Raw genomic sequence first — 20682 nt, forward strand, 5'->3', positions numbered from 1 at the left:
ACCTATACATAATGTTGCAGCAAATTGGAAAACTTTTTTTATTCAATATTTAACTTTATAAATGTTTTAACTTTTTGATAAGTTAATAAACAAGTTAGTACTCACGTCGATGTTATAAGAAAAAACAGAAGACAAATGCCACCATCAGGTATTTGGCAACAATCCACGTCCCAGAAGACAGCCGTCCTTGCCCTTTCAAATCGCTTCGAATAATCATCATCCGCCATGTAGACCGGAGATAAATAAGGGCTAGGCGACATCTACTTTTAACCGAAATTATCATAGTTCATAGGGCATATATATGGGAGTACATCATATTACCGTCATTGACTATGCATTAACTGTTGTCTTCTTGACTAATCTTGATAACTTTCTCACCAAGATTCCCTCGACGTGTGTACAAACATTACAGCGTTTCCGTTCTTCCATTGATATGATATCGAAAAAGAGAAACTTAAACTCTATTTAGGCATTGCTATATCAGTATGCTTTTAAGTTGGCTTGGTGCCTTTGCTACTTTTCTTGTAATCTTTCAGAGCTCGCTTAGATTGTCTTCTTCCTCGGCCAGTAGGTTTCGTCTTCAGGTTAAAGACACCTTTCATTAACGAGCTTATATCCACAGATCGATCTCCCATGATCTTATCATGGTACATCTTGCTTCCTATCTCACATATCTCTTCCTCTACTTCTTCTAATGGCTCGTCTATATTCAACTTCAATTCTCCTTTCCTAATAACCGTTACACTAAACCCATTTGCCTTGGCTTCTCGATATGCATCCTGTATATGTTAAAAGAGAACAAATTTGAATTGATAACATAATAGATCTAAATAAAGTTTCTTCCTTGCTTAAATTCATTACCTTCGGTGGGCGTGGAACAATGAAAACGTTTCCAGTCCTAAGCATATCCAAATGAGCTTGAATAATATAACAAAGGTTCCTACAGTCAGCAGCATTCTCGAAAGCAATCACGTGATGTGGTTTGGGTTCTAATTCGAGATCTGTTGCCATTTCCAATGTGTAGAATCCAATTTGTTGCTCTCCTTTGTCATCAACCGTATACAATTCAAGGCACTGAAACTCAAAAGAAAAACGATTAGATCTTTACGGATTTTGAGTTTCTGCAAAGTTTAAATGTTAAGTAAGAAAACATACGAGTACATGCGGTAGATCCAACCACCATAGATAATCTTCTTCCTTATCTTCTCCATACTCGCGGTATTTGCTCAATACAGCTTGAGGACCAAACAACTCCATCTCTCTCTTGAGTTTGTTGAGTTTCTTCTCCATGAACTTCTTGTTCCTCTCTGGCAGCTTTTCCATTATATCAGCTGCGTCTTTGATTTCGTCTTCTGTAATCCACCGGTCCAAGTCTTTTCCCATGTCTTTCATAACAGCTTTCACCGCTGGATCAGTCTCTGCATTGTACAACTCAAGGAAACCGCGTGACCATTTTTTCGTGTGCTGCCAATACTCCTTTCCTGATTTTTTACCAGGTCTAACAGATCCATCACTTCCTTCTACAGAAATCTTTGGCTGCCTTGAGGTTATTTCAGATGAAGGGGTGAGAGTGTTCTCAGAGGAAGCAGACTCTGATAATTCCTGATGTGAGCTCTGTTCTTCATATTTCACAGGAGACACAGATGCAGCTTTTCCAGAAAACAATGCTTCACGCTGTTCATGATAGTTATTGAGAAACTCGGGGTTGTTAGGGTTCTTATCAAGCAAAGGCCCTTTCCATCTCGGTATGATCTTTTCTGGTGGATCATACACACTGATCCCATCTGAATAATAAGAGGAAGGGAGATGAGATATATTTTGACAAGCTGATTAACGCATAAACTGTGAATGTTAGATATTGAGAAAACATAAGTCTCAAACAAAGTTGTACAGAAGATTACCTACTCCGTAGTCCAGATTTTCAACATTTGCGTGAATCCATTGATGCAGATGGGACAGTTTCTCATTTTCTTTCTCAACTTTCTTCTCCAAGCCTTGCAAAAACATAGCTTTATCTTCAGCATCAATCAAGTGAAATGGATCCCTACCAGCCAGCTCATTGTCTCGAACACAGAAGACAATGTCTCTTAGCTTTTCGTCCTTCATCCACTCAAGCTCATCATTATATTCACTGCGGAAAAGTTCTGCAATTTCAGCAATTGTACCAGGCTCCTGAGTTTCTCTCTCTCTTGCAGCCATATAATTATCCCTAAATCCTGCTCTCATTTTTTCAACAACAGGCTCAAATTCATGGTAGTTTTCCTCTATCCAATTTTCCTTCACTGATGGTTCTTCCTTTTCTATATGTTGAGTACCACCAGAAAAACTTTTGGCTGATTTGAAAAAACTTGTTTTGCGCTCTTCTATTTCATCTAAAGAATCTCTTTGTTTGCTCGATCCCTTAACTGTATTCGCAGGTTCTGAGAGTGTCTGGTACTCATCCTTTTGGGCTTGAGAATCAACATCCTTCCCAAACGGTTCAAAAGAAGTAGACTTATGTGCAGATTTCAAGGTTCCATTGACAGTTGCATGAAGGATTTTATTTTTGTCAACCAATTCGTGTTTTCTAGCTACACCATGCTCTTCAACGCTCTGCTTTGGGAATATTTCAGCACTGTCTTGGACTATCGTCTGAGACGGTTCCTGAGTGAGCTCTTTCTCACCACTTCTTCTTGAAAGGAACTCTTTAGCCTCTTTTACAGACCGTATGACCCGTGACTTACGATCAGTGCTATTCTTCATCATACTCAACTTACCCTTAGAAACATCAGAAGATTGGATGATTCCGTCTGTAGGAACTAGTGGTACCACATTACTCGCCTTTCCTGCGTCAGATCCTGCCATTTCATGATTCGGAAAACCAGAATCTACCATAGCCCCATTCACCATTTGAATAGCCAAACCAGAAAGTTCAGTGGTTTCACTGTCAGTCGAAGTCGTCAAGCTTTCATCTTTATCATCATCACCTTCACTGTGTGTCAAACCCACATGTGGAAGACTCTTCTGTGACTGCATGCTTATATCTTCATCATCGTCGCCCTTCTCCTTTTCATTAAGTTCTATGCCAGCTTCTATCTCCCGTGCTCGTCTAGCCATAGTTTTGATTTCATGAATCTTATTATCAAAGTCTATAGATTCACCACTCTCAACCTGAGAAGAATTCAAGACTTCCAATTTCCTCTCTGAACCCTTTACTTTCGATATGCTACTCATAAGTTCTGTCCGATCAAACTTAGGCTTCTGAAACGAAACCAATGGCTTTTCCAAACCCTTCTGTAAAACTTCTACAGCACCTTTCTCCGAAATTTCCTTTTCCTTCCAAGCTTTCATCTTTCTCCTCATCATCTCCTTCTCCAACTCTGTACACTCGACCTCATTACTCTTCCTATACACAAGCACTGTCTTCAGCAACCAGAGTCCAATATAACCACACAAAAGAGCTCTTCCAATCGCTGGCAACTTTGGAATTAAGTCGAGACGAATTATTGCATTTTGGATTGAGCTGACGAAACGAAACTTTTCATCTATAGAAGAAGAAACGAACTTGACAAGAGAACTATCCTTATGGATCACATTTTCCCCATTCTCCATTTGTTCAGCTAATTTCTTCGCATATATAACCCTAGAACTCGCTGATTCCATATCCTCGAGACCTGATCTTCTACTCAAGACCTCGTTTTCATCAACCTCTACTCTGACCACGTTTCCTACCAAATCCTGATAGACAGTGAAAATGGGATTCGAACCGATCCCCCAATACTCTGCTTCCTTCTTATACCTAGCAACCCAATCTTCAAGCTCATTCAGCAAATTCGAATTTTCAGGAACCCTATCTTTCAATCCCTCGGGGCTACTTAACTCGACCAAATCACCACTATGATCGAAATTATGGCTTTCGTTTGGAGGTTTCGTACCTGGGTCAGACGATTTCGGAGTCGAACGCCAATTCTCATCACCGATGATCTTCTTCCTCAAAGAATTACGTCGCCTCGAGGTCTCTCCAAAACGAGCCGAGACTCGGAGAATTGAAGCGCGATAGTACTGGAATTTGGAGAAGGGCAAGTGGAATCGATGCTGGTTTCTCTTGTTAGTGAGTCTCCTGTTCGAATTGGACGAGAAAGACGAGAGATTGAAGAAACCGTTATTAGGAAGAGCAGAGTTCAGAACCTCCATTGATGGGAAGGGGATAAAGCTCACTTCGAAGTGAAAACGTCAAAACCTCAAAGCTGGGTTTAACAGAACAATGATGAAAACGTCGACGTTTTCAAACAAAGCTAATGCCTCGAAGACTCTTTTACTACAGGAGGTGAAAGAAGGTTCAACATTTTACATTTTCCAGATACAGCAGAACTGTAAGTACTAAGTACTACGTATTAAAAAAAAAACGCTCCATGACATGAGAAAGAGAAAGACAGAGAGAGATACATAAGAACAACCCAAGTTTATCTTCAGATAAAACCCTAATTACATATATCACTACCAAGAACCATGGTTACAGAGACTGAGACAAGTAGGCAAGGTGTTCAAAATCAGTTTGATTTATTTTTCATATTATTCAAGACAAGTTTGGAATACAAGCTCCTCCCCCTTCACCACTTTGTTGTTGCTCTTTCCAGATCCTTCCAGTGACTCGCAGTTTCAGCTCTTTCCTATCTCCACCAGAGAAGAACAGAGCCATGTTTCTTTGTATAATTAGTCCATCATGACTGTCTCTAACTTTCCTGTGGCTGTCTCTTACGCTTCTCGGTGTTCCTTCCCATATCAGCTTCCGACCATAACCTCCCACTTCTAAACTGTAATTATAGTTCCTAGCTTCTGTCTCGTCCCCCATGAAACGCAGGAAGGCCATGTAAACTGGAGCCATTCCGAGCTGGAAAGCCTCAAAGTGAAGACAGAAGTATTGACCAAAGCAATGAAAGACCTAATTTGTAGATTAGAACCATCAAGGAAACCAAAAGAACTATGATAAGCCTATCTGTCAGTTGAAGTATAATGACTTATTATGTGTAGAGAGATATGGAAGATTCACAATCACTGATATTGCAGAGCAGAGCTTAGCCATATAATTTAGATTTTAAAAGAAATGTACATATACAATGGACCTTCTATAGGAAAGAGACTAAGTTTTGATTCAGTTTTCATATTCCATAAACCGAAACTGGACATCCCTAAGCAACACCAGTTGAAACTACTCGCAACAAAAGCAAAACTTGACTCATATGATTGCTTCTTCACATTACAGTTTATACCAGAAAAAATCAATATCATGACATAAATAATCCTTAGACTTTAAACAAAGGCTCATAACTTATCTAAGGTTATAGATAGAGCTCTGAAGCAAGAATCATATGTACTTACAGTTAACATCCAAGTGGCGTTTTCGACTTCACGAGGATTAGACTTGACATAACGATGGTTGAAAGTACAGCCAGAATGCATATCCACTTTATGATCATCCCTCAGATGAGCAACTAGGAAAGGGATATCGCCATTAACAGAACACTCGGATCCAGCATACGGACAGTTATAAGGCCTGAAGTTACATACAGTCTCATGTTTGAGCTTACTGTAATAAGGGAAGATTTCAGGACATCCAAGTGACATGTGTTTACAGGGTAGTTCAAGTGATTCGGCTACTTTTTCCAGTGCCAAACAACGGATATCACCGAGCTCTTGTCTACAAGTTGGGCAGCGGTTGTGAACTCTATTTTTACAGGTTGAACACAGAGTATGTCCATTATGACACTGCGGGGAAATCAAACAATTGTGTAAGTGTTATTCCATAATTCTCTAAAGGGACAATAAGAATCTTAAAGAGAGTATCAAAGCTATTAGAATATCAGGATTAAGGATGATAATCAATGGAGATCATTGATACATAGAAGCACAAACCATGATAATGTGAATGGACGGTTTGAAAAAGGAACATACAATTAGCGGAACTAGCGAAACTAACAATCATACCCATTAGCGAAATTTCAGATGAACGAATGTATAAAACTCAATTTCAAGTCACAGCTTCATGTAAATCCAAATAGTGTATGTTTGTGGTAATGATGTTTCTAATCAGAAACTCAAAACCCCTAAAATCAGTCAAGAAATTAAAGATCCTCACCTGATGAATAGGAGGGTACATAGAATTGGTGCAGACAGGACATTCGAGAAGCTCATGAACACTGGTGGTGGTCGGAAGAAGACCAGAAGCAGCATTCACGTTGGTGTTGTTAGTATGATGCTTGGAAACCGAAGCGTAAGAATGGCGATCTTGGTGGATCTCTTCATCATCTGTCACATCCATGGTTGATGTACAGTCCATGCTATCCAAATCCATTAGAAACTCCCCCACGAGATCTTTGATTAATCTTCGATCGAAACGAGGATCAAATCCGGGATTTTACAGAGAGGTGAATACGAACACCACCGAAACAGGTCAACCCTCGTGAAGTGTTGTTAAATTTCAAAAAAAAAAGATAGATGCTTTTCTTCATCAATTCTAGAGAGAGAGAGAGAGAGAGAGAGAGAGAGTTGCCGTCAAATGAACCGGAAACGCTGATTTAAAATCGGACGGTCACGAAGGCGGCTGTGTGGTACAGAGAATGTTATTGGAAACAAAAATTGAATTCTAAAGAGAGATTTCAGAAGAATTTTACTGGATATGCAAAATTTTAATCATTTTTTTATGATTATTAAACAAGTCCCCTCGCACTCAATGATTTCTTCGTTTTTAATTAAATGGTTTTTATAACTAATAAAGGGCCCTGGTCCAGTAAAGATGGGCCTAAACATGTATATATCGTGTACATGATTGCTTCTTTTTTTTTCTCTCTCTCTCTAGATGTTTTTACCCGGCGTCTATTACTCTATTACTCTGCTATTAGTAACCTTAATTAACCTTAATTATTTGTGTTTTTACATTACATCTATTCATTTGTCTTAAAAGAAAATATGTTTCAAAAGACGATGACGTCCCAATGAGTCAAAACTAACGTAAATCAACCACTAAATCACTTGAAAGATTTTCATGGAAAAAACCCTACTCATCTTTCTTTTTACTTTAATAAAAACTTAAAAGATATGTTTAGATAAACTTAGAAGCCTTTAAGTATGCTATGAAATTATAAGAGATATAAGTAATGCGATGTGGCTTGGGTTCAAAGTCACTTCAAAGACCAATGATAATGTAAAAGAACATTTTACTCTTCTTCATCTCAAGCAAACTCTCACAATCTAAAAAGAAAATTATTCCATAAATGATTGGCCTTCGTGAGTGATCGGCCTAATGAGTGATCATCCTTAAAGACACAACACATAAAAGGAAAAAGCGAACAACAACGATCCATCCAGCTCTCATGATCTGTCATTACTTTTTAACACAACATGTCACTGTATTATTCTTTCTCTTGTGTTTTGTCTGAGAAAAATAAGAAAAACCTCCACAGAATCTGAGACTTGATAACTTTTTCTACATAGTTTTCACAGCTAAAAGAGACAAACTACAGAATTTGGCTACTCATCCAATATTCGTTATCTTCTCACTCCTATTTGCAATTGCATCAAACAATCAAATTTTAAGGCCTTTCTGAATCAAAACTAGAAAGATTGTAGTTCTTTTGTTACCACTGGTTAGCAGATGTTTCCCGGCACTTCTCATCATTGCCCTGAGCCAACTGTTGTGGTTTAGAACCACCTTTTACCCGATTACTAAACAGTCTCTGGGATATTCTATCTTTAGCAGTTGTTTTCTTATGCCGCATCGAGGAAAAGGTTTGTTTCTTGTTTTTTCTTGCAGCAAAAACTCTATCAAACTCTTCATCGATAGCATTTGATCTGGAAGTTGAGGCTATAGCAGCATCACGCAGAACTTCTTGATTATGTTCTTTAACCTTCACCTTAACAACCTTTGCTCTTTTCCTCATCACTTCTTTGTCTTTCTCCCTTATATTCCTTAGAGCCTGTTTCGCTATTTGCCTAGCTAACTGATTAGGGTCAGAGTCTGAAGCTGTTACATCTATAGGCACATCCTGGTTGATCTCTGTAGTTGAGGAAGTTTGGTTTTCACTCTCATCTAATGGAGATTCCTGGATTATGGGGTTCCCTTCATCATCCCGGGGTACAATGGGTCCGTGAAACGGACAGATTCGCAAATCTCTTCTCTGACAAAAACCACCTTTCTTTAGAGGAGCACGGCATGGAGGTGTCTCTGTTCTCTCTTCCCTATAAACAGTAGCCTGAAGATTCAGTTCTGCTATTTTCTCTGCTGGAATTACAGCATCTTGATCCACCCTGCCCCAGTGGCTCTCGAGCTCTAAACCCCGGTAATTAGCTCGAACTTCCGCAGTTGAGTCCCAATTACTCAACTGTGATCCCCAATTCATCACGGGCGCTTCAGAAATTAGCTTATCCCTAAGAGAGTTTCCACTGCTTCCAACTTTTTTAGTGGTCGAAGCTTTGTTGGACCTAGATTCTGATGTAGACCTATTTGTGTCACTTGATGATGGTAAAGACGAATTCTCGCTCTGCTGACATATCGTCACAGGAGCCACGTTCTTGAAAACATCAGTTTTAACCTTGCCATCATCCTCCTCCCAGATATCATCTTCTTCCTCGTTAGTTTCTTCATTCTCGTGAGTACTAGTCATACTTGAAATTGTAAAACCAGCTTCTTCCCATTTCTTTTGAGCTGCCAAAATATTATTCCTGATATCGATTAAGTCTTTAAGCATGGAATCTCTCGTTCTGTTATCGCTTACGTCAACCCTGATGAGAAGAGAGATCCCTTCTTGAACCGAGATCAGATGCTTTGTCACTAGAAGCTTGCACTGTTCCCTCAATACATCAAATACAACTCTGTTTTCAATAGTTTCTTCAACCTTCTCTGATTGCTGTAATGAATCAAGACGGATTTGCCTAAGATGAGAACAGCGGATCTCCTCAAAATCTTCCTCATCTAAGATCGAAAGCGGAACACCATCATCCCCTCTCCACAGAACAATTTCCATGCACTCCTTGATCTCCTTAATCGTTACATCAATCTCATGCTTTAAGAGTCCAAAACTATCCCTCAAAGAACCAAACTTGTTACGTAAAATCTCTTTAGTCTTCATCTCCCTCTCATGTCTCTCTCGTTGCACACGTGCAGCATTTGCCTGCAAATCAGGGAACTTCAACTTGCGGGTGTTCTTAAGGTAATCAAAACCAAGCCTAAGCTCCTTGTAATGTAACCCAAAAGACAAATTCCACTTCTCCAAGAACTCAACAGCCTTAGAACGCAACATAGTGGCAACGGCCGGTGGTGTAGGGAGAGGCATATCGCTTCTAAAACCAACACTTAAACTCAAAAGCTGGTCAAGGTTCTCAATTATCAGAGTTCTAAAGAGCTTTGATCTCATGAAAAGTTCGTCGATTATAAAAAGCGTCAGATATCGAACCTGGCAAAGAAAATTATCACTGCGTTATTGACCAATAAAACGTGGATCAATCACGATTGAACAATTCCATGAAAGGATCGGAGATAACCTGAGAGTGGTTATCTCTCATGAGCTCCATTAGGGTTTGCGAAGCGATACGGACCTCCGAATCAGAATACCGAACAATAGATTTGATGGCCTTGAGTAGCCTCGGGTCAACCTCTTGAGCAGTTGATTTTGTCGCTTTCTCTATCAACCCCACAACTTTTCCTCCGCCGTCATCTCTCCCTTCCATCGTCGGCAATCAGAAGAAATTCAGATTTCTCCGAAGAAGACTAAAAATTAAAAATAAAAACCCCCAAGGAAAATTTTTGAGAGCAAAAAAAAAATAAAAAAAGAAATATCGAATTTGCGTTGGTTTAATATACTATGATAGTCAAAAAAATATATATATATATATATATATACTATGATAGTCGGTTTACTAGGTGAATCGAAATGACTTATTTGCCCTCTTTCTCTAACCTCCGTGCAATAGATTCTATGGGTGTTTTATGTAACTACCATAAAGATCGTTTATATAGTTATAAAGTCTGTCTTCCCACCAAAATCACTCAACACAGTCCAGGAAAAAAAAACAGAAAGAGAGAAGATGAAGATGCTCATGATGACGACGATGCAAGTACACTACGTTTTCTTGATTCTTTTGATCTTTTCCATCTCAATCGCTTCTTGCTCCATAGTTTCATCACTTGAAGGTAACTAATCAAACACGATTCTGCAATATTTTCCCGAGAAAAATTGAATCAAACAATGCTCAACTCATTGTGGTTTCTTCTTCGTTGTTCATCCTCTTTTTCCCTCTCGTTTTCCATCACTTTGTCGCTTATTTTCCAGGTCCACAAATCGGAATCAACTACGGACGATACAGCTCCAATCTTGAAGGTAGTAGTACTCTTTCTTTTGATTCCGTTGTGAGAAAAATTGAAACTTTTTCATTCTCGTAGAGTTTCTTGTTCGTTTTGGCAGGTCCAGTGATCGGGATCAACTATGGTCGTTACGGCTCAAACCTTCCTCCAGCAGAAGCCATACCATCACTCGTCACCTCTCTCTCCATCAAACACGTCAAAACCTTTGACTTGGATCCAAGAATCACCAAATCTTTCGCCAACACAGGGATCACTCTCTCCCTCTGCATCCCCAACGACAAGATCCCATCTCTATCCACCAATCTCTCCGAAGCTGAATCAATCATCAGAAATTCCATCTTGCCTTACCACAAGAGCACAATCATCACATCCATCTCCGTCGGAAACGAAGTCTCCTTACTCCCGCAATTCTCAACCCACCTAGTCTCAGCTATGGTCAACGTTCACAGAGCACTCAAGAGATACAGATTACACAAGAAGATCAAAGTGTCCACAACACATTCCCTCGCGATTCTCTCCAGAAGATTCCCTCCTTCGACTGCGATTTTTCACAAATCGATCGGTGAATCAGTCTTGAAACCACTCATAAGGTTTCTACAACGAACAGATTCACCTCTCATGGTCAATGTCTACCCGTACCTCGCTTATAAGCAATCGTTCCCTTCGATTCCGCTCGAGTTCGCTTTGTTTCAGCCGATGAACAGCCCCAAACGCCGGAGATACGTCGATCCGTACAGTGGAGTTGCATACACCAATCTGTTCGACATAATGTTGGATTCGGTTGACTCCGCCGTGAAATCCTTGGGGTTACCTAAAATACCGGTGGTCGTATCGGAGATTGGGTGGCCGACGAGTGGAGAACCGGGAGAAGTAGCTGCCAGTTTGGAGAACGCTAGGGTTTTTAACCAGCGGCTGATTGAGCATCTGAGAAGACGATGGAATAAGGTCACTGTGTATATCTTCGCCCTGTTCGATGAAGATCAGAAAACTGGAGCCGCCGTGGAGAAACACTGGGGATTGCTTTACGGTAACGGATCGAGGAAGTACGATGTGAATATCTCGCCGCCGATTTAAAGTTCGAACGGCGCACATGCTTGAAAAATATGATGGGCAAAGTGGTCATTTTCGTATATGGGCTTTTTCAAAAGTAATGGGTCTGTTGTTTTGTTATGGGCCTAAGGCCTTGTTAATTCACCGGGTTTATCCGTATATAATAAAAAGATAAATAAATAAATAAGTGGAGATAATTGAGGAGGGATAGGAGTCATGTTTGTCCGGATATGTCACATGCAATACGATAGATTCGTGGACTTGGGAGTCAGATCTCTCTGAAAGTATCTAACAAAAACATTTGTCTCGGAATAAATCGGAAATGCAAATTGTCATCATGTTGCGTAAAGTTGTCGTACATTTTTAATATTATTTGACAGTAGTTTAGTTTTTAGAGAAATCAAGCAGTTTCGTTAAATAAATATTTTTTTTGGGTAAAAAGTTAAATAAAGATTTCTAGAAGGCTGCATTTAAAATTTCGATAAGCAGAGCATAAAAATGAGTCATCATCATCACATATATCTCTCCACGAAAGACGCAAGTGAGTGAGTGAGTGAGTGAGTGATCGGAGATATTTGCGGAGGAAAGAGTGGGATGGGAGTGGATATATAAAAAAAACACACTGGTGGATCGTTCGGTGGTTGCATTATTCTTACCATGTGGACCTACGTGCCGCACTTTGTCTCTGTATCCTGCTCATTGAGGATGTTCCAAATCACTTAATATGATTATTATAGTTACGGATTTGTTATTTTGTCTTTTGACTTTGTCAAAATGAGAGAGTCTGCTTCTAATTACGCGTAAAACCAAGAACTGCTCTGTCCGGTATATGGATATCCACACTCTCTCACTCACATGGAGACCCAAAATACCAAGAACATACGTCCACCTTACATTAACGATACCCATGTGTCGTTTACGATACACACACTGTATACACGTTCATATCCAAAATATCGAGATGCACTGAACCGTTTGGTATATTAGTGTTTATCACATGAGAGCACACGAGAAAAGCAAAATGTGAAGAGTCATGATGGAGTTTCATTTTACAACCAATCTATGGTAACTAATATTATCGAATCCATACAAAAGTAGGTAAGCTATATCGATGTATTCATTACGAACTAGTTAAATATAGCAAAACACGGTGAGTTAGTTAAGTGGATAATTGAGGTAAACATGTAACAGGTACTCCTCATTACTTTTGTAATCAAGCATGTATTCTGTATTAGTTGTTCTGTGCTTCAATCTATTTATGACCAAGTGCTATACAGTTGAGCAAAATGTTTTATTTTGGTCAGATAATTCATTAGAGAAAGTGAACACTTTTTATGTTTATAAATTTTTTTTTTAAAAAAAGTCAAAAGAGTGTTGGCAATCATTTTCACATTTTTGCTTTATGAATTTTTTTTAAAGGAAAACAATACAAATTACTCTCTCTAACTTGAGTGTAAAATCTGTAACCAGCAGATAGGAAAAATACATCTATCTCTGGATCTTCACTAATAAAATGACCATGAGTAGGGGTAATAGTACGATGAACCGATGATGATAACAATGTTTTTGATAAATTGATTATGATTATTTTTTGGCTCCCATAAAGACTTTGGGAATAAATCAGTCAAACTTTAAAACTCAAATTCTAACAGGCGCGAGACAAAAACCCGATCCGTGACCCGACCAAATCATAAGCGACCCGGAAACCCTGTTGCTGTATGTTTCCAATGATTGACAAACTCCCCATTGTTCCGGCGAACGCAAAACAGAACCTTCCTTGAGTGTTCACCGGTATCAGATAATTGCTCGCCGGCAGCGAAACGTCTCCGCCTCCGAAATGAAACACAACCGTCGGAACCTTCACCGTCGTCATCCCCGATAGATCGAAACACGTGTCGAACAGAGAATACGACGGAGCTCGTTTCAGCCTCGTAGCTCCCAGGCGGAACGCGTCTCTAAGCGCCACGTAAGCAGACTGCGTCAGCCGAGTAACCGAGGTCCCGGAATCGATTATTACACCGCCGTTACCGGTGGCGGCGTCTAGCTTGAACTGCGACTCCGAAACGCCGCGAACGCGCGAACCTCCGACGCTGATTCCAAGAAGCTGCAAGTAGTAAAACGTGTCGAGTTTCTGGTTCGTCAGCAACGGCGTGAAAACGGAGGTTTTGGGAACGGCTTCGTCGCCGAAGACGATGGTTGACGGCGGTTTAGAAGAAGAACCAGAACTCGTCCGGTCAACCAAACAGTAAGAGAATTTTCCGTTATAACGGTTTTTCGTCTGAGACGGAAACGATAAACCGCCACGGCCCAAGCCCAACAGGCCAGCCGCACCAACGAACAAGCCTTCGTTATCGTGACCGCATCCCAAAGGCACGTGATCAACACGCGCTCCGTGAAACGTGAGCGTCTCGGTTGCGAAGTCTCCTTGGGTGAATGATCCGTCACCGTACGATACTTGGTAGAGGCAAGTCTTGCTTCGACGGGTGACACATTCCGACGAGTCGTCTAGTCTCCGGCAGAGGCGAGATCCACATGGGACGGTGGCGAACGTTTTGGATCTTTTCGGGTCAAAGATCGGGTCGGATTGGTTGTAACAAGCTTTGCAAGGAGAGCACTGGAGCCAAACGACGTCGCTTCCTGTGTCGAGCACCATGTAAACGTCAGTCGCCGGAGTTCCAACGCCTAACCGCATAAAATACTCTCCGCTTCCTTGCGAGAGACCGGAGATAACGGTGCCGCTGAATCCACCGGCTGGGCGTGGAGTTCTTCTAGTGGCATTCCGTCCTCTTGATACAGCGGCGAGGCTTGTTATGGATTCGACGCGGAGAGAGTCTCGTTGGAGACGGAGGTTGAAAAGATCCGTCGGGGAGGCGTCGGAGAAGGAGGAGAGAGCATCGACATGCGATAAATGGACAGAGAGAGAAGTCGTGGATTCGGGTAGGGAGTCACCGGTTAAGGATTCGGAATCGGGCCATGAGAGGGTTGCAGCGGAGGGGAGAGTGTTGACGACGAGAGTTTGGTATTGGGAAGAAGAAGAAGCGGAGGTGGTGAAAAAGAGAACGGAGAAGATGAGGGTATTAAGGACTTTCCGCTCCATTGGAAAAATGAAAATGAGGATTGGAACTATAGTAGTCACATGGATCTTCTTATATAGACTCTACTCTATAGTCTTTTGTCTATAATAATATGTACATACTCTAAAAAAGTATTATTAAAGGCCAAATGAAGCTCGTGTGTGAAAGCACTTTGTTTAACTTTAGCTTATGGACTGACTTTGTTTTTTCCTTTTTCTTTCCCGAGTAACAATCATCATTACAGAATTATTGACTTTATCCCACCATTTCCTACTAAACGAAGTAATGAAGTCCGTTTAGTTTTCGTAATTTGAGATGACTATGTGTGAAACTGTGCAAAATGGTTCCATGGTCTAGTGGTCAGGACATTGGACTCTGAATCCAGTAACCCGAGTTCAAGTCTCGGTGGAACCTTGTACCTTTGATGTTTTTCTTTTCATTGTACACTTTTTAAGTTTTTATTATTCTTGTTGAGAAGTTAGCCCATATTCTTGTTGAGATATAACGGCCTGAAAGGCCTAAGCAAAAAATGTCTAAAAGGCCTTAATTGGCTAGTGTCAATAAATAAGTGATGACAATATGGGCTCATTGGGTTTGTTAACTACATCTTCCTTTGGGTTGTTTTTTTTTTGGTGTGATCTTCCTTTGGGTTGTACCTTGTAAATAACTAAATATGGACTACCGGAACAATCAGTTTGGTAATTTAAATTTAGTTAGGACTTAGGAGATATGGGAAGTACGCAGAAACTATATATGAAGATCATCAATAATTTGGTTTTTTTTTTCTTTTCAAACAATTAGAAAGTTTTTCCCAACAAAATTGGGGGAAAGCTCCCTCAATTAATTGTAAGAACCTTTCAAGTAGAGCTAAATAAAAAAAGTTGGAGTGGTATTTTATGATATATATTTCTACAATATTTAAAAGTCTTGTTTGAAAAACTTAATTTATTACCACCATAACGACGAGTCGATCAAGCTAATAGAATAAGTGTACGTAGCTTGAAACAGTGTTGAAGGATAAGTAGGTGGCACGCAACACATGCTCCATAACTGGAAAATAATTATTTTGCCACGACTTGAAAAAAGAAGAAATAAGTGTAGATTTGTTGAGGAGATCATGAGAGATAGCTAATTATGAGAACAAATGGGAATGGGAGCAAGAACACGATGAGCCCCTATCTACTAATCTAGTCTCTAGTAGTTTACAAATAAACTAACTAATTACACCTAATTAATTAATCGACTCCATTTCTCATTGTCATATCTTTCAATAAGTCTCTATGGTTTCTCGAGTCCATCCATAGCCTATATATAAAACTCATCCTCCACTTGGTCCCTCCCTACCCTTCTCTCAATAATTGTCAAAATCTTTTCTCATTGGGATATTCTGAAAGTTTACATTTTGTAAAAACGTTTTGAGTAAAAAGGGACTTATCCATGGAACAAGCTAAGAGGGTTACATGCAGGGACAAATAATGGGGGAGGAAGAGAGACTGAGGCCCATCTTCGCAGTCTGAGATCAAGAGAAGATCATGTGATAGATTTCTATCTCTTTATGGTCCCCCCCTCTTCTCTTAATATGATTTATTCATCTTTTTCACATCAATCTAAAAAAAAAAACTGAATTTATCACTCTCTCTTACTCACGGATTCATCCAAAGCCACACACATAACTTTTACAGAGTGTATAAATTCATTCCAGACTCGGACAGATAACATATATATGTTCATGTCTTTTTTTTTGTCTTCTGGCTGTTCTTTACTTTCCTTTTATAAATGATAGTAATTACATACCCAAATCAATCCATTGTGGTACGTTCTGTTGATTAGCAGAATAAGAAAATGAAAACAATATATAAATAATGTATTGGGGGAAAGTCTTCGGAGCCATAACTCATACCCAACCACTTCAAACCAATTTAATAACAGAGAACAATAATGGCTGAAAATAAAACACACTAGAATCTCTCCTAAGTTGGTTCTATATTGGTCAGAGGAACAATGTTTGTATTTTATAAATAACTGTTGCATTTGGTGCCATGCAAATGCATGTATTGATCGTATAGTCTTGAACCAGAAAATTAAAACTAATGGACTTAAAATTAACATACTATATATATAGACACATCAACAACAACAAAACAAATATGGACTAAATTAAAACATGATCTATCAATTATTTTGGCACTAGATTTGTGAGATGATAGAGTTGATGAACGTCAATTGCGATTCAGTATATAGTTTTATATCATATGTAAGATATGTGATATATCATTATACTTTATTCCATTATCTGTAATAAAGTGGTGTTGATTAAAAAAATGGGCGTAAACAAATAATAAAAAGAAAGATGATTAATCAATCAACCAATGAAAATAAAATGAATCGAAATCCGCAATACTAATATACAAAATCTCTTTCATTTTGAGTTTACCGGACTTATATCATCAAAAAATGCTTGACATAAGACATGATTCCTTTAAAATTAGACAATAAGAAAATGGGAAAATTGGAAATAAGAGATCTTTTTAAAAAACTTTGTCCATATATACCTTTTTTTTTAAATGGACAATCTTGACTAAACTAGCCCTACTAACATATAAATCAAATTTTAAAGGTTTTTTAAAGTTAAAAATTATCAAATAATGTAAATAAGTCATTATAAATTATATATAATGAAAATGCTTTTCAATTTTTTTGAAAAATAATAGTTTTTCACTTAGATAATTTTTGTTCTGAAAAGTTTAGAAAACGTTTTCTTATTTCTAAAAAATTTAGAATACGTATTCTTATGTTCTGAAACATTTAGATTATTCATTCTACCATTTTGTACATGTTCTACGAATTTTAGAACAGAAAACATGTTCCAAAAGTTTCAGAATACGAAATTTTGTAATTCAGAATACAAATTCTAAAATTATTCTATGTTCTGCAAAATTCAGAATATGTATCATACGATTTACTACATGTTCTGAAAAATGTAGAATATATATCCTAAAATATTTTTGAATATGTATTCTGAAAAATATTCAGTTTTTCCAAGTATGGAAACAAAATCGGATAATTAGGAAAGTAAATTAAGTAGTTAGAATCGAATATATGATTTAGATTCTCTATAGATTTTTTCAGAATATGTATTCTGAAAATTTTAAAAGTAATAATTTTTACAAAAAACGATTTTAACCCTAAAATTATGTTTCAAAACTAAGTCACGGCTTCTTCTTTTTTCTTTTTTTCATTCTCTTAAAGTATTTCGTTTATGTCAAGATCCTTAAATTTTTGAAATTACAACCACACAAATATAATATATATAGTTCTTCACGCTCGCCAAAAATTGTTATATATCAAAATAATATATATATATATATATATATATATATATATATATATGACATATCCCACATCTATAATGAGACGGATTAACGCAGTTTGACAGATTTACTTAGATATGAACTTTGTACCAAAATTTAGTTGTGTTAGATATGGTTAATTAGTGTTGTCACGACACTTTTCTAGTTAAATAACACATAACGTTTTTAAAATATAGTAATTCACATGTTCGTAACCTGTTTGCATGACACATATGCACCACATACTGAGACGGATTAAGGCTGTTTGACACATACATACTTAGTTGTAGATGGGTAAAATCGCATGCATGATCGACTCCTCTCTACATCGTATCATCTAATTAATTAGAAATGTCACACCACCAATTTTTGAAAAAAATAAAAGAAGACTTTAGCCAAAAGAAAAGAAGTTCACCGTACATTTGCAATATTTTACGGTTAGTTTTCATTGTCTAACAATTACATTAAAACTGAAATGACCTGATTACGTACCTGGTGAATGAAGTGAAAAATATGGGAACTTTTAGGACAGAGAGAGTGGAATTAGACAAAAGATTCTGCCAAAATTAGAAGATGATATACATATCATCGAATATCGATAGGACATATAATACATAAAATAGTTTTAATTTAAACTTAATTATACTTTGAGGGTATAAATGGATTTTAATCTTTTGAAAATCTTAATTCACCAAATTTTTAGATAGAAGATATATATGGACAAAGTTTTAAAAATATGTCTTTTATTTCCAATTTTCCCTAAGAAAATCACAAATAACCGTCTACAAACAAAAATTTATTTAATATAGATAAGTATATGTTTTAATAAAAATAAATAAAGAAAAGTACGGAGTCTTTTATGTAAAAATAATACAAATTTGGTAAATATATATATCTTCTTATATATATATAAAAGAAAGATTCTCGCAGATGGGAGCTTGACCTAACGGTTTAAGTGGGAGTGAAGTAGGTCGAAAGCGACCCTTTCGGAGTGTACGGACGATGATTTTCGTGATATTACTAAAATACCCCCTTTCATAATTTGACAAATGTGCGTGACTCGACTCCACCACTTCAGTCTTCAGGTTTGGGAGAAAGGTGCCAACAACAGAGTGCGAATGATATGATTACTAGTTTACTACACACACACCAATTGACTTCTTTTTTTTTTTATATTTTTTTTCTTGTGTTGTTATGCTAATAATTAAGTCTCACTTTTTCATATTTGGAAAGTTTCTATAATTCGATTCCTAATCTTACTATATATTATGATTTATGCGTATACATGTACACTATCAGATTCGAGAGCCAATAAAACATCAATGATACTATTATATATGTTACAGTTTTATACAATTTCATGTGATCTTGAACCAATTGATAAATACGTACGCATGAAATTTCTACTTAACGTATTCCCCTTAATCTGATGCATGTAATTCAATGAGTTTTTACTTTTTATCAATAATTATCCGTATTTACACGCACTAAAAGAAATATTTTTTTTTTTACCCGTAATCATTTAGGCCAACTAAACTCTGTTTTAGTAAATCATCAAAAAGAAAATATATATATCCAAGTTACGTTTGGTAACAAGGAAGGATCTGATTTCTTACCCTAATCGAATCAACGGATTAGATGCATGCATACGGCGCATCAAGAGCTTTAATTTGTAGATTAGTGTTATTGATGATAGAGATTATCATACTTTAATTAATAATTAACCACAATTACTTATCATCAGCCAACTTATAAATTATAACGAGTCTCAAAACACACCTTACCCTTTACAGGTGGGAAGAGTCGTTTTTATGATTTTAGCGAGGCTTAGAATATATAAGCTTTTTAAAAAAACTCAAGTCTACTTCGATCGATATATATATAATAATACTCCACAGAAGATACTTGGAAGTAATCATCATATTAATAAATATACAACATGAGTGCGGAATAATAATCTATGTTTCTACAGTTGTTTATTGTCTAAACAAGACCTATGCTACGATTTATTAAAAATAATTACCTCTAATGCTCTTGTTTAGGCTCCACCCAAAAGCAAAGGCAAAGCAATGTTACATACAAATAACTAAGTTTGTGTTTCTCTTAAAACTCTTCAAATTTTCTGATATTAAGAAGTACTATAAGCATAATGGAAGACAGGGAAGAAACATGGTGTACGGTCAAATAGAGAAGTTGTACAGAACACATTTATAATAAGTTTTAGCATGTGTAAAGTTTGAAAAGTTAAATTATTGCAAGGTTGAAGATATATACATACAACGCTGGAATCAAATCTTTATTTTTTGACTAGGTTTGTCCATCTTGAGCGAGCCAGCCAGTGATTTAGTTATCAAATCAGGCTAAATACAATGGTTTGATTGGTAAGTCTTACCTCAACCATAAGTAGTGTAGGTAGAAGAGAGAACCATAACATTATAAGATATGACCATTTTGTGATATGTTTCTTATAGAAGATAGGACCATGATTGGTATATTTCCACCTCATTTATATAACAATATATAACGAATGAGTAGTACCGTTGAATGGTTGATTAGTTCAATATTTGTAAATATAAAATTTACGAATATTCCTTTATTCTTGTTTAATGAGGTGGCGACTATGACTAAACAGGTGATTAACTATATTATCAAATATATATCAATGGAATATAGCAGTGATTAATAAGAATAAACAAAACTAAAAGATTTTTCTGTAATGGATTCCACTAAACCACTAAAGCAAATAATAAACAAATATATAGTTATATATTCCCATCCATGGGTTTATATTCACTTTGAATGATGTTCGGATGTTCCTATAATCCTTATTTATATTTTTAATTTTGCTCTTTGAACCTTTTTGTGTTTAAAA

At 37.4% G+C, this 20682-nt stretch overlaps 5 protein-coding genes and 2 non-coding genes across 7 annotated transcripts; 2 read left to right on the top strand and 5 right to left on the bottom strand.

Annotated features, from left to right (window-relative positions):
- Positions 1 to 14: 14 nt before the first annotated feature.
- On the bottom strand, positions 15 to 4265 carry LOC17885294. The gene is made up of 4 exons (XM_006290461.2): positions 1902 to 4265; positions 1156 to 1784; positions 862 to 1074; positions 15 to 779 (listed from the first exon to the last, which is right to left on the bottom strand). The coding sequence occupies exons 1-4, from the start codon at positions 4171 to 4173 to the stop codon at positions 492 to 494; spliced, it is 3402 nt and encodes a 1133-aa protein (XP_006290523.2). The 5' UTR covers positions 4174 to 4265; the 3' UTR covers positions 15 to 491.
- LOC111830771 lies at positions 2906 to 2970 on the bottom strand. Its single transcript, XR_002834113.1, has one exon. It is a non-coding gene; the product is annotated as a small nucleolar RNA R79 (small nucleolar RNA).
- A 108-nt stretch (positions 4266 to 4373) lies between the features above and the next one.
- LOC17884827 (E3 ubiquitin-protein ligase SINAT3) lies at positions 4374 to 6635 on the bottom strand. Its single transcript, XM_006292914.2, has 3 exons — positions 6116 to 6635; positions 5359 to 5745; positions 4374 to 4921 (listed from the first exon to the last, which is right to left on the bottom strand). The coding sequence occupies exons 1-3, from the start codon at positions 6329 to 6331 to the stop codon at positions 4556 to 4558; spliced, it is 969 nt and encodes a 322-aa protein (XP_006292976.1). The 5' UTR covers positions 6332 to 6635; the 3' UTR covers positions 4374 to 4555.
- A 676-nt stretch (positions 6636 to 7311) lies between these two features.
- On the bottom strand, positions 7312 to 9815 carry LOC17885069 (UV-stimulated scaffold protein A homolog). Its single transcript, XM_023783003.1, has 2 exons — positions 9517 to 9815; positions 7312 to 9428 (listed from the first exon to the last, which is right to left on the bottom strand). Exons 1-2 carry the CDS (start codon positions 9700 to 9702, stop codon positions 7614 to 7616), a joined length of 2001 nt encoding a protein of 666 aa, XP_023638771.1. The 5' UTR covers positions 9703 to 9815; the 3' UTR covers positions 7312 to 7613.
- Positions 9816 to 9831: 16 nt separating this feature from the next.
- LOC17884796 (glucan endo-1,3-beta-glucosidase 12) lies at positions 9832 to 11523 on the top strand. The gene is made up of 3 exons (XM_006291254.2): positions 9832 to 10165; positions 10305 to 10352; positions 10437 to 11523. Exons 1-3 carry the CDS (start codon positions 10060 to 10062, stop codon positions 11408 to 11410), a joined length of 1128 nt encoding a protein of 375 aa, XP_006291316.1. The 5' UTR covers positions 9832 to 10059; the 3' UTR covers positions 11411 to 11523.
- A 1387-nt stretch (positions 11524 to 12910) lies between these two features.
- Positions 12911 to 14587, bottom strand: LOC111830544 (aspartyl protease family protein 2). The gene has a single exon (XM_023782920.1). It carries the CDS (start codon positions 14481 to 14483, stop codon positions 13032 to 13034), a length of 1452 nt encoding a protein of 483 aa, XP_023638688.1. The 5' UTR covers positions 14484 to 14587; the 3' UTR covers positions 12911 to 13031.
- Positions 14588 to 14802: 215 nt separating this feature from the next.
- On the top strand, positions 14803 to 14874 carry TRNAQ-CUG. The gene has a single exon. It is a non-coding gene; the product is annotated as a tRNA-Gln (tRNA).
- Positions 14875 to 20682: the final 5808 nt, after the last annotated feature.

This window comes from Capsella rubella, unplaced genomic scaffold, assembly GCF_000375325.1.
Source record: "Capsella rubella cultivar Monte Gargano unplaced genomic scaffold, Caprub1_0 scaffold_5, whole genome shotgun sequence".
Taxonomy (NCBI): domain Eukaryota; kingdom Viridiplantae; phylum Streptophyta; class Magnoliopsida; order Brassicales; family Brassicaceae; genus Capsella; species Capsella rubella.